Source organism: Varanus komodoensis, unplaced genomic scaffold (genome assembly GCF_004798865.1).
Source record: "Varanus komodoensis strain SLA01 unplaced genomic scaffold, ASM479886v1 scaffold67, whole genome shotgun sequence".
Lineage (NCBI taxonomy): Eukaryota > Metazoa > Chordata > Lepidosauria > Squamata > Varanidae > Varanus > Varanus komodoensis.
The window spans coordinates 3548556-3564561 of NW_025336308.1; the positions used below are offsets into that span (position 1 = coordinate 3548556).

Genomic DNA, 16006 nt, shown 5'->3' on the forward strand with positions numbered 1-16006 from the left:
TCTGTTGTTGTTGTTGTTTCTTTCCCAGCTTGGGGCTTCTGCTGGTTTCATACAAACAGGAGATACAATATCTAGCCCGTTTGCGGGGAAGAAGAGAGACTGCTCGTTCCTGGTTAGGCTTATTTGACGCTAGACTTTGTTTCAAAGCATGCCATGATCTTTGGCTCCAGGAAGGGAGGGGGTTGCAGTACCCCACTTGTGTTTCCTGTTTCTGCCACTTAAGATGCACCCTAAATTCTCTGCCCCCAGCCTGCCTCTCGTGTCCTGACAGCAGCTGCAGTGGGGAACCTGAGCTTGAGGCTGCCCTGGAAGGGAGCACTTTCCTCTAGTTTTCACCTTTTCTCACCAGCATGTTTTCTTGGGGAAATTGCTTGAGAGCCAGGTGGAAAGGCAAGACCTGCCCATTCTGTGTAGACATTAAGGTGCAACACCCGTGTTCTCACTGGCCCTTGTGCCTCGTGTAGTGCAGGGGTCAAAGTGATCTGCCAGGATGTGCCTCAGTGGGGAGAAGAGGGCAAGTGCGACAGACCACACTCTCTCCTCCCATCCCTCGAGCTTAAAGGGGCTGGGAGAGTTTATGGAAACATAAGCCTGGAATGCGTTAATCTAAATGAGTTAAGGAGCCGCTGGCCTGATTTAGGTAGAGCACTTCCATGCTTGTAAAAAGAGCTGCCTCGGCAACAGTCCTTGATTTGCTTGGTGGGTACAAAGCTTGATTTTCCCTTTCATTGGGATTGGCTGTTCTTAAATTGGGACTTCCGTCTATCCACCCGTTCCCTGGTGGTTTGGACCACAACTGCTGGAATCTCTTAGCACTGTCCATGCTGGGCTTGTAAGCAAAATATCTGGGGGGCAGCACTTTGGAAGGCTGGGATACACGATTGCCTTTCTCGTTCTTAATACAGATTATATGCACACACTGCTGTGTGTGTGTAGAAAAGCCAGTTGATACCACCTCTGTGCATTCGAGGCAGTAAGAGCAAATCTGTCTTCAAAAAAGGGCAGTTGGTTTCTTTAGGTCTCCCCATGCTGAGCACTTGTGGGTTTTTTGCACTACCTTGGCACCATTAAGCTAGCAGCTCTGATTCTCCCGTGCAGGGTTGTGCACCGTCTACGCTCAGCCTTTCTAAATCCATTCTGCATTATTATTGTGCAACTTGTGGGGCTTGTCTGTACTAGGCAAGCCTGAGCAACCGTCTTTCGGGTGATCTCTTAGGAATTCATGGTGCTTCTGTTAGTTAGAAGGAAGATTAAGGATTGATCATTGTTCCCGCTTGCCCACTTTTGGCTAGTTTGCTACTCAGGAGATGATGAGACACCTTGTCATTCTACCTTGACTTTAGCAACGCTTTTATGTGCATTCCTAGAGCCCATCAGGGAGGTTACCTAATAAAAAATGAAGTCAGGTTAGTTTGGCAGGATTGGTTTTTGAGGAATCCATGTTGGCATCTAGTGGCTGCTTTATAATCTGCTCCAGAATTTTCCCAGGGATTGATCTCAGACCAACTGATCTACAGTTCCCAAGGTTTTTTCGTTGCTTTCTTGAAGATGAGGATGACATTAGCTCTTCTCCAGTCATCTGGAGATCTTTCACAAATGCATATATGATATAGTGGCTCTATTCACGTTAGGGTGAAATTATTCATGACTTAGAGCATTCCTAAATGTAAAATGTATCTTAAAAGATCAGTTTTAATTAGGAATGGAAGCATTAACTCTGCTGAGAATGTTAAGAAGAGGATTTTAAAAAGCATTTCCAGGCATTTTACATTTCTAACATCTTATTATATAGCTTTTAAAAATCATTTGAGGGCAGTCAAGTCCGGGTTACAATAAATGACTTAAATTTTTGAAGTATTCTATAGTCTAAAGTTGCTTGATTTTCAGGAAGGGGAGAGTCTTTAGAGAACAGAGGAACTTTTTTCTAATTGTTGTATTTTCCTAGACTTTCACAGCAAAAGGCAGTGGAAAGGGGAAAACAACACTAGCTAATCAGATGAGCTTTCTCACAAAGCAGGTTTTGCTCCATCAGACCAAAGTCCAACCTCATGAAGCAGAAATTGTTCCCATATTGGCTAACCAGATGTCTAAGGGAAGCCCAAAAGCAAGATATGAAACACGGTGCTCTTCCTAGCCTGTTCCCCTACAACTGGTTCCAAGGTATCTTACCACTGATAACAGAGATGGTAAATAACTGTTATGAATCATTATCAATGGCCATTAATGCTTTTCCACAAATTTGTCTAATATTTTAAAGTTGGTGGCCATTATCAAAATTGTATATTCTTCTGATACCTTGTTTGCTTAGCTAAAGAGCCCTAAACTTACTGAACAAAGACCCTGAAGGTGAGTTTAGCAAACTATCTACTACCAACACCATGAAGGAAACAACAGGTAAAGCGTTTCAGTATGTATGTATGCCACTAGAGATCATCTTCCAGCTTGCAAATACAGAAAAATGTTTCGGTAGCAATGATAGCTTTTACACACGAGATAAATGTAGTAGTTGTTAGAAACAGGAGGAAAAGTAAGTGTTGCCACAGGGCATGTGAAGTAAAGAGGGAATGGAGGCAGGTGGAACCACATCCCTTACTCGGGCAGCCGGCACATTCCGTAGTCCCCGACAAGTTCCACATTGGATTTGTTGGGTTGACTGCTTGCTTCATCACCCCATTCTCCAAACTGATCTAGGAAGAAGAGAGTTCAGAGAGAGCCGCTGTTCAGCTCCACTGAGGATTCTCTCCGTAGCTGTATCCTGTCTGTGGATCTTCCCACTTTCTCAGCGATGGAGTAGCAAGGATCTTAACATGTACTGCTAACTGAAGAACACCATTTGTGCAGCACTGGAGAAAGGCATGTTGTGGTATCACAGCATAAATTGTTAGGTCCTGCTTTTGTAGCAGACCTGACAAGCAATTGTAAATATAGGGTAGCAGAACAACCATCTCCCATTGGCTGGGGATTTAAAAATCAGTGGTCATGAATGTAAGAAGTCCTTAAAAGCTGCAGGATTAATATGAGTAATTGATGTAACCCCGCTAATGGACAAGTGTAATTTAGGATCTAGCTGATAATTAATTGCTACCAGGAACAGAAGAAACATTGTTACTTTTATGTACCAGCTAAAGCAAGCACACATGGACATCCAAGAGTCCATAAAGCAAACAAAAGTAATGTCAAAATGCCAAGAATGCATTCTGTAAATCCCAGCAGGCAGAGGGCCAGTGAATCTTAAAATAAGGCCTCAACAGCACAACTCAAACTGAATTACTTCATGAAACAGCTTAATGTAATTGAGACTTTCTATGAGCTTTACCCACTTTTTCCTACATCTGCATCCACACCCCCGTTTATCAAATAGGAGCTTATTACATAGTGCAGGCTGGTAAGCAAGCTACTGTTCTGTGTAGCAATCAAGTGTTCTTGGCACTTCACTAAATACAGGCACCCAACATACTAAGTGCTTATAGCTGCGTGTTGCAAAAAGTTAACATGTACTAAACAGCATGTTTTTTCCTCTTCCTGCTGTATCTGAACTAGACACAGATGTTAGATCTTTAAATCTCACACGTACGTACGTACGTACGTACGTACGTACGTGTGTGTCTTCCTGATTGTGCCAAGGCCATCAGGTGTGAGATTGTTGGGAATGGAAGGATGAGAGGAGAGAGAGAGCACCAGTCTATTCCCATACCCCGCCCCATTAGTTGCTTCTTTGCCAAAGGCCCAAGGAGCTTAGCTGACGATAGTCTTTTGAATAGGAGCATCTTAGTTATATGGTAAGGAATCCTTAATTGTACTGAGAGTAAGATAGTGAGATAAATGAAAATCTAAGAGATGCCCCACATAAAGAATAAACAGAAGTAACAGGCCCTTGGCTGACATGGGCTTGGGGTCTCCCAGGTTACGTGTGTTTTTCTTTCCATAATAGCCAGTTGATACATTCTCAGTGTTGGTGAAAGCAATGAAACAAATCCATATAGCCACATCCTCTTTGGAAGATAGGAGCAATGGTGGGTAATATTGATAGAGAATGAGATGAGTACAGAGACAAGCAGAGTGTTGGAATTGTATATTACGATTGAAGAATCTGGCTGTTAAAGGAAAAATAAGCAATGATAGTTGTCATAACATCCAAAAGAAGGCCATTCAGCAAAGGATGAGACATGAATGTTTTCGACCATGTAAACTAAAATTATGACACTTCCTAAACAGTTTGCTCCTATGCATCATGGGACTTAGTTCCTAATGAGAGGGCATAGGATTAAAGACTAAGAATAGCAAAGGGTCAAATCAAGTTGCCTATACGCATTCTGGAATCCCTTAGCTACATCAGCATCTAGCCGAGCTGTACCCATAAGGCTTTGCACCTCAGGCTGTGGGAGCGAGATGTGAAGACCTGTCTCTCTGCTTTCTGTGCCGCATGCACTTGTGCAGACACTGCACTCAAAGCTTGTACCCAGGCTTGATAATGAAGGCAGCACTACTGCGGCCCTTCGAGAGGGAGTGCGGATGCAGGTCCTTCTCTCAAAAGCGGGGCCAGCTTCACATGTTTCTTCGAATGCCCCCTTTCCACTGAAAGCTGCACTAATGCAGTGTTAATACTAACCTAATGAAAAGGCTAGAAGAGGACAAAGCTTTTCAGAAACCCACAGCGTTGGTTACCCCAGTGGTGCCACCTACGGTTTGCTAGACAGTGTTAATGTTTCTCAAATCGCTACACTCAAAGCATGACCCCTGCTTAAGAGCCTGAACATATTAACGTACAGTAATTTAAAATGAAAGCCAAATAACCAAATAAACAGAAAGCCCAACACTAATTTAACGAGTCCTAAAGCCCGTCCTCTTCACCCGTGGACTCCTTATGCACCCCACGTGGTCGGAGAGGATGTCTCCACTAGGCGAACCAGCAGACCACCGAGCCATATGAAAGGGCTCCATTTACCTTCCATTTACTATTGTGCGATTACATGTGCAGACTTTATATTATTTGCTAGGTAACACATTTCAATGGAAAAGTCAACTCAGAAGATATACAGGTCACTCTAACAATAAGAAATGCAGTTTCAGTCCAGAAGAATTTTGTTTTTCCTTTCCTCATAAGAGGAGTTTTAGCCCCCTCTCCTCTTTGAAGCATGTCCGGCTCCCACTGAAGTGCTGTGCTGGCTCTAATCATCATCAGAAGAGACCTGATCCAGGGGGTACACCATAAACAACACATCTGGTCGCGATGGGACACAGGGGTGGCCAGGCCTCACTATTTCAAAACCCAAAAAACTGAATGTCTTCAGTAATGGAGCTGTAAAGGTAAAGATTGGCAACGTCAGATAGTAAAACAGGCTTGCCTTCAGCTATACACCAGTCCACACACTTCAATCACACAAAGCACAACATTTGCTTCTGTTAAGGCTTCTGGAAATCAGCACACTCCTCTCTCTGACGCTGACCGTTCTTTGCAGCTTGCTTGGCTTGCTGCACTTTTACATGCCCAGGTGGATGGATCCTGTGTTACAATCTGGTTGAGCAATTGCAGACTTCTGGGATTTGACATTCTACTACACTCCAGTGCTATTCTCTCCAACCCACCCTAAAAAAGGTAATTTGGGCAGGCAATAGTAATGGGACTAAACTGTTAACCATCCAATGTCTTTGTTCAGATAGCTATTTTCAAAATTAGATGTGTTAAAAGGTACAATCAAGGATAATGGGATTAGAATCTTGGAGCCAGATGCCAGATTTCTGCCTTTCAGAATAGTTCTTGTCAGATAAAGTACCCACTGCACCATCCATGTCCCTGTTTGTCAGACTACTTTTATGCAAACTCCTTGGATTCCAGAGAAGCTAAATCATGAGGGATGGCTCTTCAACCCTGAAAGGACAGAGGTGGGTTTAAAAAAATACCTCCACAGAAACGGGATTTGCATTTGTATATGGGTGTAACTACTACGCCAACACAAAGTCAATATAATTTTAAACACAATTTGCTGCATCCGCTTTACACCCAATCCCCAAACTTCCTTTAATTATGCATATATGCTTCTTAAAGCATTACGTGAAGACTGGCATAGGGTAAAGGCCAGTTCATCACCCTCTCCTAAAAATGATAAGCACCTGGGCATCGGGCACACCAGAGCTTCTCCACAATCACGTTGAGCTGACAAACGCTGTTCCCTTTCCAGCCAAATGCTTATTTAAGTAGGTACCTTAAGGATGCTTACGTAGGAAGGAGCCCCATTTGAGCACCATGGGATTCAGAACTGGGCAATAAATTGGATTGTGCTATAATTTGTCCTGCCATCGAAGGAAACCTTGTAGCACCACCAAGAGCCATTCACACTCTTACTCAACAAATCCTTTCTAAACCAAGTCTACTAATCAGTTACTAAACTTGGATCGTCTGGCTGAAGAAGCCACGGGCACGAACTGCTTTGAATAGTGGGCAAGACGCTTGCAGGGAATGGAGAATAAGGTTTAAGGCACTCACCTCTGTCTTCTCTGCTTTTTCGGAAGCAAATAAAGACATAACTTGCTTTCATTTTTTCTTCAGCAAATTCCAACAGTGCTAATAATCTAACAGGAGGGGAGAAAAGAGGACATCGTATAAAGGCAAACTTCTAGAGACAATTCCTTAAGCTTACTGTATTTGTCTTCAACTGGATGGCCCGCTAACAGATATCATTCTTCCTCAGACTGATAGGGAAGAAACAGGAGTGCCAAGAAGAGAAAGCCTTATCTAGGGGTATCATGGCGGGAGATGATGGGCAGAAATCTAACAGGACTGGCACTGCCACCAATCAGCACAAAGGGTAGGCGCTGCATAAAATAGCAGTGCCGAGGGGAGGAAGGTAAGGGATTCTGCACAGGTCCACTGTTGAATTCTGTAAATAAAAAGTCCCATGGCATACATCTGAGCAGCAGAATGAGATGCCGGTTCCAATTTCTTCCGCTTCACTTGGAACCCACAGTTGGACACCATCCTTTGTCAAAACTATGACAACCCAACTACTGTCTGTCTGAGTGCCTGTTGCCCAAGTGTGAGCAGAAAGGAACACTAATACGCTATCAGTTCACAAACTTCAAGCATCCCTACCCACTTCACAGCCAGGCCTTGGGAAGCTTCCTAGTATTAGACAGAGGTCAGGGTTAGCAGATCTGATTAATATGAGCACCGAGGCTCCCCAGTTTTCTCAAACTCGCCACATAGATCTGTCTACAGATCCCTCACATATTCCAAAATGCTGGAAACTATGTGCAAATGTCACCCCGATTTCCTGAAATACTGTGTAAGAATGGCAGGAGGCAACAGCCCCGCTTCACCCGGGAGCATTGCCACCGGCCCAGAAAACAGCAGCTAGAAATGAAGCTTTCATCGACTCCTAAGCAAACAGCGGCCACAAGAATGGAGAGCAGGAGCAGGAGCCAGAGGTTTACTTGGAAGGGATTTTGTTAATATGATAATGATCCATTTTAATTATAACCTCCAAGCAGCTTATTTTAGCTAGCTAAAAATAATCGGTTATGCAATTGTACTTAAACCATGCTGACAGTGAAAGTGCAGTCCCTGAAGAATGGTGTTGGAGGGAAGGAATGAATGAGCTGGAACATTTAGCCCCAGTATTTGATTTATGGCATTGCCTTTAGACATCAAACATTAAGTGTGAGTGGAGCAGTTCCCCCGTGTTCACACTGGGAGCCCAAACTCCAGCATGTAAAACAATACAAGATACAGACCAACACTGACTTCCTCTCCCTACAATACAGACTGGGCCAAAAGTAAGTGTACAGTACCGATCAGGTTAGGTTTAGTCTTTCTGGAGCTTGAAACGTCCTCCATCCACATTGCAACATTCCCGGGGACTGTCCCCAACACTGTGACACAAATCCCAGTTTCCACCTGTGTTGATAAATGCTTGTGAGATGAACTCATGCAATGCATCCACTGTGAGGTCCTGCATGACTCGGCCGGTCCTGTATACCTACTTTTGGCCCTCCCTGTATATCCCAGAGAATCAGCCCTAGCTTGCATTTAGTGCATGGTCAACAAACTCGGCCTGCAGGGTTGCCTTTGTAAGGATAAAATGGAATGGAGAAGGACCATGTAAGCCTCCCTGGGTCCTTAGGAGAGGAAAAAGGTGGGAGGATATAAATGAAATGTAACAGTAGCAATAATAATGCAAGAGTAAGGCCATTCTCCAGTCATTTTTCAACAGCTGCCACTGTAAGCATCTTGTATCACCGCTTTGGAACTTTTTTTTTTAATGTGCAACTGTTTATCCGAACCTTTTAACAAATACCATGATATCTATTGGACCACTGAGTCTTGCCCAGACAGAAACTTAAAAAGCTCTGAAGTTGCTCATTTTTCTTACCCTTCTTTACTCCCATCAGCTAATAAGCCATCAGGGATTTCCACAAAAAGACTCTGATTGGATAGCACTGCATCCCAGGAGGAGGTCTTTACTTCCGTAACCTTGTACTGGAAGTGAACAATGTGTGGCTTCCCATCATGCACTGGAAGATCTTGGTTAACAGTGAGCTTCTCATCCTTTCAATGTCATAGGAAGAAAAAAATACTTTTTAAGTATTGAAACAAAGGAAATAGTAGTAAATAGCAGCAAGTGAAGTTATTTAATTGCTATGGGAACTAAGTTGCTGCTTAGAACAGTTCAAGTCAATAATACTTCAACTTAATTAGAAAAGTTACTCAGTTACAATTCAAGCAAATTTTAATACGGCACAATTATACATTTTGAAGGCCTTACGCCATGTCTCCAAGTCAAGGTGCTAACCTTTAAGCAATCTCTACTTACATAGCAAAACATTTTTTTCAAGTCTGCTGGTGGTTAACAGAATTCATATACTGTACACCAGGGATGGGGACCACATGGCTTCCCAGCTGTTGTTCTGCAACCCCTATCAACCCTAGCCAGAGAGGCAGTGGATGAAACAATACATGAAATGCTTCTCGAAGAACTACTGCTGGCCTATTTTTCATATTTCTTCAGGTGGCTTTGCAGCTGCCCAGCCTTTCTAGTAACTGTTTGCAGAACTAGAAGAGTAATCCAGTTGTCTCTGTGTTCTTCCTTCCTGGCTATAAGACACTCAGAAGCGTGTCCTATGATTTGATTCACTAGCTTTGTAAGTGTTATGGAAACATGCAGCTCTGGGGAAAATAGCAGTTGGGTGATTATTCGGAGGAACCCAGAGGGAGAATTGTAACCTACGGTTGTTTTCTCCATTGTATGCAATCAGTACCAACTAACTTGGTCCAGAATACCATTTAATTTCCTAATTCATTCGGATAATAAAAAATGAGAACAATTACACAGGGATTGCTCAAAAGGGTATCCTAAGTCCCTTCTTTGAAAAGCTCAAACAATTCCAATTCAAAAATAAACACTAGAAAATGTTGATTTGTACAGTTTGAAAAGCTTTAAAGTAAAAAAATATCCATTCTGTTTTTTGAGGCTTGCTTATCCAAGGACACAAGACCATTCTCTACAAAGTAGTAGCATTTAACAACACCCAAAAACACTTTCCTATCCCTCCCCAAAAGTAGTTTGTTTCTAGGCATGGAACTTGGCTTACCTTATATATCAAAGCTGAGAGAGAAGGATCCCTACCAACCCCTCGCCCACCGGGGATCTTCGACAGTGGGTGAGGGGCATCAGGAGCACCACAGAGGCCCTGGGACAATGTGCCTGCAGCACTGTAGTTGAGGGCAGTTACTCAAAGGCAAAATACTACTGGAAAAGAAAGGAAGAGCACAAGGTTACACTGGCACGGCCTGCCCGGATTCAGAAGCATGCAATTCGTCTGTCCTAGTCTGGCCACAATGCGCTTTGGGAAGGAAGCACTCAAAGGAGACAGACCGGAGAGAATCATACTGAGCAGGAGTTGTATGCAAAACAAACTGTTCTGCTGGCAGAAATCCAGGATGACTGGAAGCACGTGATCAGATGAGCTCCCGTTTTTCAACAAACAACCAAAAATAGAATGACAGAATCTTGAAGAAGCAGGATCGGGTTTCATGTTTTCAGGAAATGACAGACAAAGCACTGGGGCACTTCACCACTTGCAATACATTTGCCACCACAAACAGTCTTCTCTGCCCTAAATGTGGCCATTTCTTGTGTGAAAGCAAGTGGAAAGGGCATGCTGGTGCCCTTTCAGGCATTAAGAGATTTCTGGGCAATCCAGGCAGGTATTTCAGATGTGGGGACAGCCTGAGGTTCCCAAAATTGGCATGTCATAGAAGGTGGTTAAAAGGTATTCCTTATTCAACAAAGAACCTAACATACTTCTGGCCCATTCTACCTTAGAACTGGAAAATCCAGACAATAAAGCTACAAACACCCCATGATTATCTTGGAATACAGGTAGGGTCCTAACAATTGTAATGTAACAATAAATAGCCACTATATTTCTACGCTGTAGATAAAACAGCTGCTGTACTTCTTGTTCCCTTAGATACCCAGGGATGGCTAACGCTCCTTGTCCTATATGTACCCCATCCTCTCTCGGGGGAAGGGGGCCTCCCCGTTTCTTTCAGAGGAGGCATTCATGGGATCTGTCTGCAGAGCAATCAGGGTGTATCTTCTGTGGGGGGGACGGACATAGTGCCAGATGTCCTGGGGGGTGTCCACAGGCACTGCCAAGCTTCTGGTTATCATTTGAGATTTTAAATTCTAGCCTCACACAGGTACAAAGTGGGAGCCTCAGTCTTGGCACTGAGGATGCAACGGCGATCAACGCTGCCCTACCCACAGCACGCCCTTCCTCAACTTACTGGGGCTCCATCTAACACCTGTGCGAGTACAGATGCAGCAGCTCCTTGCACGGGTGCAGGAAGAGGCGCTTCTGTCAGCATCAGGCGAGGCAAGGCTGCTGTGCAGCCCCCAGCTCCACATCATCTTGCCACTAGATGGAATTCTGCCTTGGTATTTTTACAGCACTTTCCCTACATGTTTAAACTGCTCCCATGCATGAGCTCATTAATTCTTACAAGGATCTCAGAAGGTAGACCAATAAATAACTAATAACATTTAAAGTGTTTTTAAAAGAACATTTTACGAGGACAGAAAAATCGCCCCTCCCTAGTAGGCCAGCATCATCCTTCTCCCCCACCCCCAATATTACAGGGACAAGGAGTGGCTTACTTGAGGAAACCCGGCAAATTTATAGCCAAACCTCTTACGAGGGGCTTTCATATTTTTCACCACCAGAACAAGAATGTCGAATCACAATGAATAAGACACTGCACTTCTTAAACCTTGTATGGAAATTCTTCTTAGATCTTTCTCACTCTGTTGTAAGAAGGCTAGTTTCTGTCTGAAAACTTCCCAAACCAGTTTGCACACATCTATATGAAAAGGAGCTGCACATATATTATGCCACTGAACAGAACTCAGTTTAAACAAGTTTCAGCTAGAAAAGGCAGTCCTCACATGCTATAATAATTTCCAATACTAAGGCCACAAGCAAGCATATCTCTGAGAGGCAAACAATTACTTTTACTGATGCAAAGTTAAATTGACTGTAGCCTCCCCACCCACAAGCTCCCAAGCATACTAGCTTGAAAATCGAATAGCTTGTTCCAAACAAAGAAACGGACAGAGATCATCCTTATTAATGTCATTTCGATCATCATTATTAATTTCATTTTGATACTGCCCCACAGCCAAAGTTCTCTGGGCAGCTTACAATAGTGCATAAGCACATTTCTTACAGAGTTCCTTCTGTCCAGCTAGACTGATTTAAACCAGCAGTAGCAAAGGTGCCTGCAAATGTATTAAGACCTGCATTAACTCGGTCTGTCTTCATCACCTATACTCACTACAATGATTAACTGAAAAACAGCTCTGCTTTTGGGCTGGTACCTGGAAGAGACTGGTAAAGCAAAATGTTTGGCTGTACTTCCCCTCCACTTCCTCTATAACTTCCCAAGATGGCCAGCAAAGGTGCCTCATTTCTCCAGTCAATAAAACGTTATGTGGCTGGATGAAACTTGAGTAATGTGATGAAATTCAAGTTCTCTCTTGCACTGCATGGCCCTACAGCCTCAGAGGGAGGACTCGGCGTATCCCTGACCATGCACTTGCGTGCCGATGCTCAGGTGGGCCCAGCCCCACAAAGGGCAATTCTGCACTACTGACTGAAAACCATCAAACATCACAAAACAGCATTCAGGGAAAGTTGTACTTGCAAAGGAGCCCAGCAGAAAATTAAAAAGCCAAATACTAACAAGCACTCCATTCCTGGTTTCAAATGCACAATCAAGTGTTCCAAAACTGATCCTGGGATTTAGCATCTCGTGCAGAAGTTCAGAATTGAATTAATACAGGGCAGTATATCTGCTCTAAAATAGAGAAAAGAACCATCCACCAAATCTAGTTACCAAGAAAGAGGGCAAAGCCCTATTCAAAGGAAAATTTATTTTGCAAAAGTAGTCCCAGCTCTCTTAAGAAAAAAAAAAAAAAACACCTTCCATTCTGACATATGTTCATAAGCAGCCACTCACCTAGTAGTCTGTTATATGAAAGAATAACCATCGGGTATACAGTTCTCTCTCATTATGTCACATGCATTGTAAAGATGTAGAAAAGTAGACTATTAGCATTAACGACTGATTTTCAATGTTGCATTTTCTGCTGCTTTTGAGAAACACATCTGTTTCTACAATAGCACCAACAGGAACTATTCGAAGCAGAAAGAGTGTTCATGCTTTTGCCAAGCCTAAAGCAATTGCTTCCCTTCTAAAAAGAAAATGAATAGCTGAAGTAACTGATAGAATGCTGTAAAAATAGTGAATTTCAACGATGTGCACCACAATTCCATGGTGTAATGTTCCATGTTATTGTGGAATGGCCATTCATGACTAAACAGTTAAAATAAACAAAGATGCAATGGTGAACTTGTCAAAATACCCAATTTTTTCTGCCATCCATTTTGCTAGGGCCTAAACAATTTCCCCCCAAACAGGTCAAAGATTTTGAATACTTGTATCCGAACATTAACTTCTGGAACAAACCTAATCCATGCACATATGGTGTACAGACCGCCATATATTTCCTTGCTTTGTCTCTCAGCACAGGAGTTGAGAACAAAGGTCCAGTGTTTGACTGTTGAGGGTATAAATCATTCATATGCAAGGAATGACATGCTGCATGGATCTGGTGAACATGCAGAATTGTATATAATCCACCATACAGTGTTAATTTTCAGCTATGTCATCTTCAATTTTTCTACAAGTCTGAATGCTACAGCCATGTAATGGCACAAACATTTTTAGCTAGGATGAAAGCTAGGTTGGCTAGGCAGTCAAGATCTCAAAAGCAAAACCTTACAAACTACTAGTAAAATGCATTTTAAAATGCAAAATGTTTTATCATGCTGACCTAGATGATTGTGTTGCAAATATATCAAATTAGTTGGATCTTCCCCTTTAAAGCGTGAGACACTTGCAAGGCAGGCTGCATTAATCTTGAAGGGAACGCTGAGAGGATCACCCAGACCCCTGACCTGATTTCTAGACTTCTGGATGGATGGAATTACTTCACTGTTTACGTAACACTACAGGCCGTGAGTGGATTTTTAAAACTTGCTGATGAGTATCTCGTGTACATGCTTCCATGTCCAGGTTTAACAACCAGGACCCCTATTTCAGTCTGCAACACATTCCCAATACCCAGACTAGAAACTGTTCATGTGTCATTTAAAAGCTCCGTGTTTACTTCTGCCTTGAATGAAGCTAAGAATGGCTGTAAACAAACAGCCTTCCTGTTTTGCCAACCATCTGAGATTTTTCAAACATGCATATAAACATTTGCCAGCTAAAGTGACAATCCAACTTGCATGTCTTTACAGTTAGGATAAATTTCAGGACGTTTCATTTTATTTTGAAGAAAAAGAGGTTGCATTTCTGGAAAGCCTGCTCCCTAAAGCATTTAAAGAGCCTGATCTCTAAATATGACTCGGAGCTCGAAGAGAATACATTTCTGTATTGGTCTCTCCAACAGAAGAAGTACAGCAAATAGCATTTTGTCTCCTTTTAATAACACTAGGAAATTGTGTCATGCAATTACTTTCATATCTCTTTGTCCTCACAAACATGAGCCCAGGGCTTCAAATAATCACTTCCTGAGAATTTATGTGGAATATGTAAGAAGTAGATAACATAACCATCTTTGGCAAGAGGTTTATCTCCCATGTACACGGGTCTCTGAAAGAGATTGTCTTATGCAAGAAGGAGCCGTCCATCCTGCCACTAGTCCCTTCTGCTGTTGGAAGTAAATCCATGGAGGGATATAACCCTCCATTTCCCCACAAGGTAACTGCCAAGGGAATAATTAAAAAGTGCTTTGTAGACAGAAAAATGGTACAGAAATTATTAGTTTCGGTCTAGTCTATATAAAGTATCTCACCTTTAAATAAACCACCACATACTTGTTTAAGAAAACCTTCCTTCAGCAAAGCTCATCTTTCAACAAAAGTTGGTCATTTAAACATTCTAATATGTTGCAAAGATAAAGGAGGAATAAAGTGCAGGTACTGGTTCTCCTTTATTTGTCCCTAAAACTGCAGCTAAGGAGACTCTAACATAAGTGGTATGATCGTGGTTTGGAGCATTATTGCTCAACCCACATTTGGAACATTTGTGATCATGCATATAGAATCAGCAACTAAAGCTTGACCACTTGATCACAGCCAAAATGCAAGGAGGGAACTTCTTATGCAGCCCAAAAAATAAGAGCCTACAATTAAAAAATAAAAAATGCTGGTTCTTAGAGCCAGATTTCACCCAACTAGCACGAAAAAGTGAGTACGTGAGTACACACACACACATGCAGGTGCACCAGCTATTATCTTGTATAGCTGCCCTAGCATTTGAGGCAATCCTTTCCATCTACATAGTAATGAAATTATGTATACATACCTTGGGGAAGCTGGTTCTCCAACCACCTGAGACATTTACCTATCCAACTGCAGCACTTGCAAAATTTCCTCACCCCCACCCCTCCATTCAAGCACCAGAAATCTTTGTGGAAACACCCTGACCCAAGGATTGTACAGCAGGCAAACCAGTAACTACTAAAGGGACCTGCAACAGATTTTCCAACAGCTTAACAATAGCAGCAACAAAAGGCCTCCAGGCATCCTCTGAATTTGGCTGCTGCTGCGATTAAGAGAACTGGGGATAGCAAGTAGAACCAAGCATGCACTTGTGCAGAAGGCTGGGAGCTCCATTCTGATCTGCAAACCAAATCCTGGTCTGAGCCATATACTAGGGAACACCATATTCCTTAATTCTACTGATGTGGAAGTCCACTACCGCCACACGCCACCATTTTGCATTTGACACCAAGGCAGATTCCAGAGGCCCACAATCTACCTGACCTGCCCAGCACAGGACACCCACAGGCACTGGGAAGCTGTCAGGCAGCTTACAGTTCATCACCACATCTGTTTCCTAAAAAGTAAACGTGATTTTATTAAGATAAAGAATGTCGCACCTTGCATCACAGTCTGCCTAGCTACTGCTGCTCACTTTCCACCTTTGTTAATGAACCAGGAGAGGGCCCAGCGAGCACCTGATGCTTCAGAGAAATCGTGCAGATACAGATCTGATCAGTCTCTTGCCAAGTCCTCACCTCACAGCCCTGTATATCACCTCCTTGCATATTTTAAACGCACTTGCCCTTCTGGGCGTGGAGTCTGCAAGGGTGGCCGGACCGTTTCGAACCGTGGCTCTATCCCCACCGCAGGATGCGATACATCCTTCCAAGGAGGGGGTCAAGCCGGCGCACAAATGAGACGCACGGCCTTGGTGGGAAGCATCCCTCGGGAAGCCTCCAGGCCGGCCTCCCCAAAATCCGACCGCGTGGGCCGGGGAATGCTGGGGGCTGTAGTCCTGCACACCGGGAGGGCACTCCAGCCGTTCGTGCGGGAGAGCGGCGGGCGACCGGAGAGCCACACACGCCCCGCCCCGCTTTCCACTGGGGCGCCC

The 16006-nt window shown here is 43.3% G+C and overlaps 1 protein-coding gene across 1 annotated transcript in view; it reads right to left on the reverse strand.

The window, feature by feature from the left end:
• Window positions 1-4057: 4057 nt before the first annotated feature.
• The window catches only part of OAZ2 (ornithine decarboxylase antizyme 2), a 12300-nt gene continuing 351 nt past the window's right edge, over window positions 4058-16006 (reverse strand). Inside the window, 5 exon segments of the mRNA XM_044450572.1 lie at window positions 4058-5299; window positions 6485-6570; window positions 8370-8545; window positions 9589-9669; window positions 9671-9746. Of these exon segments, the coding sequence (XP_044306507.1) occupies window positions 5169-5299; window positions 6485-6570; window positions 8370-8545; window positions 9589-9669; window positions 9671-9746 (550 nt within the window). The 3' untranslated portion in view covers window positions 4058-5168.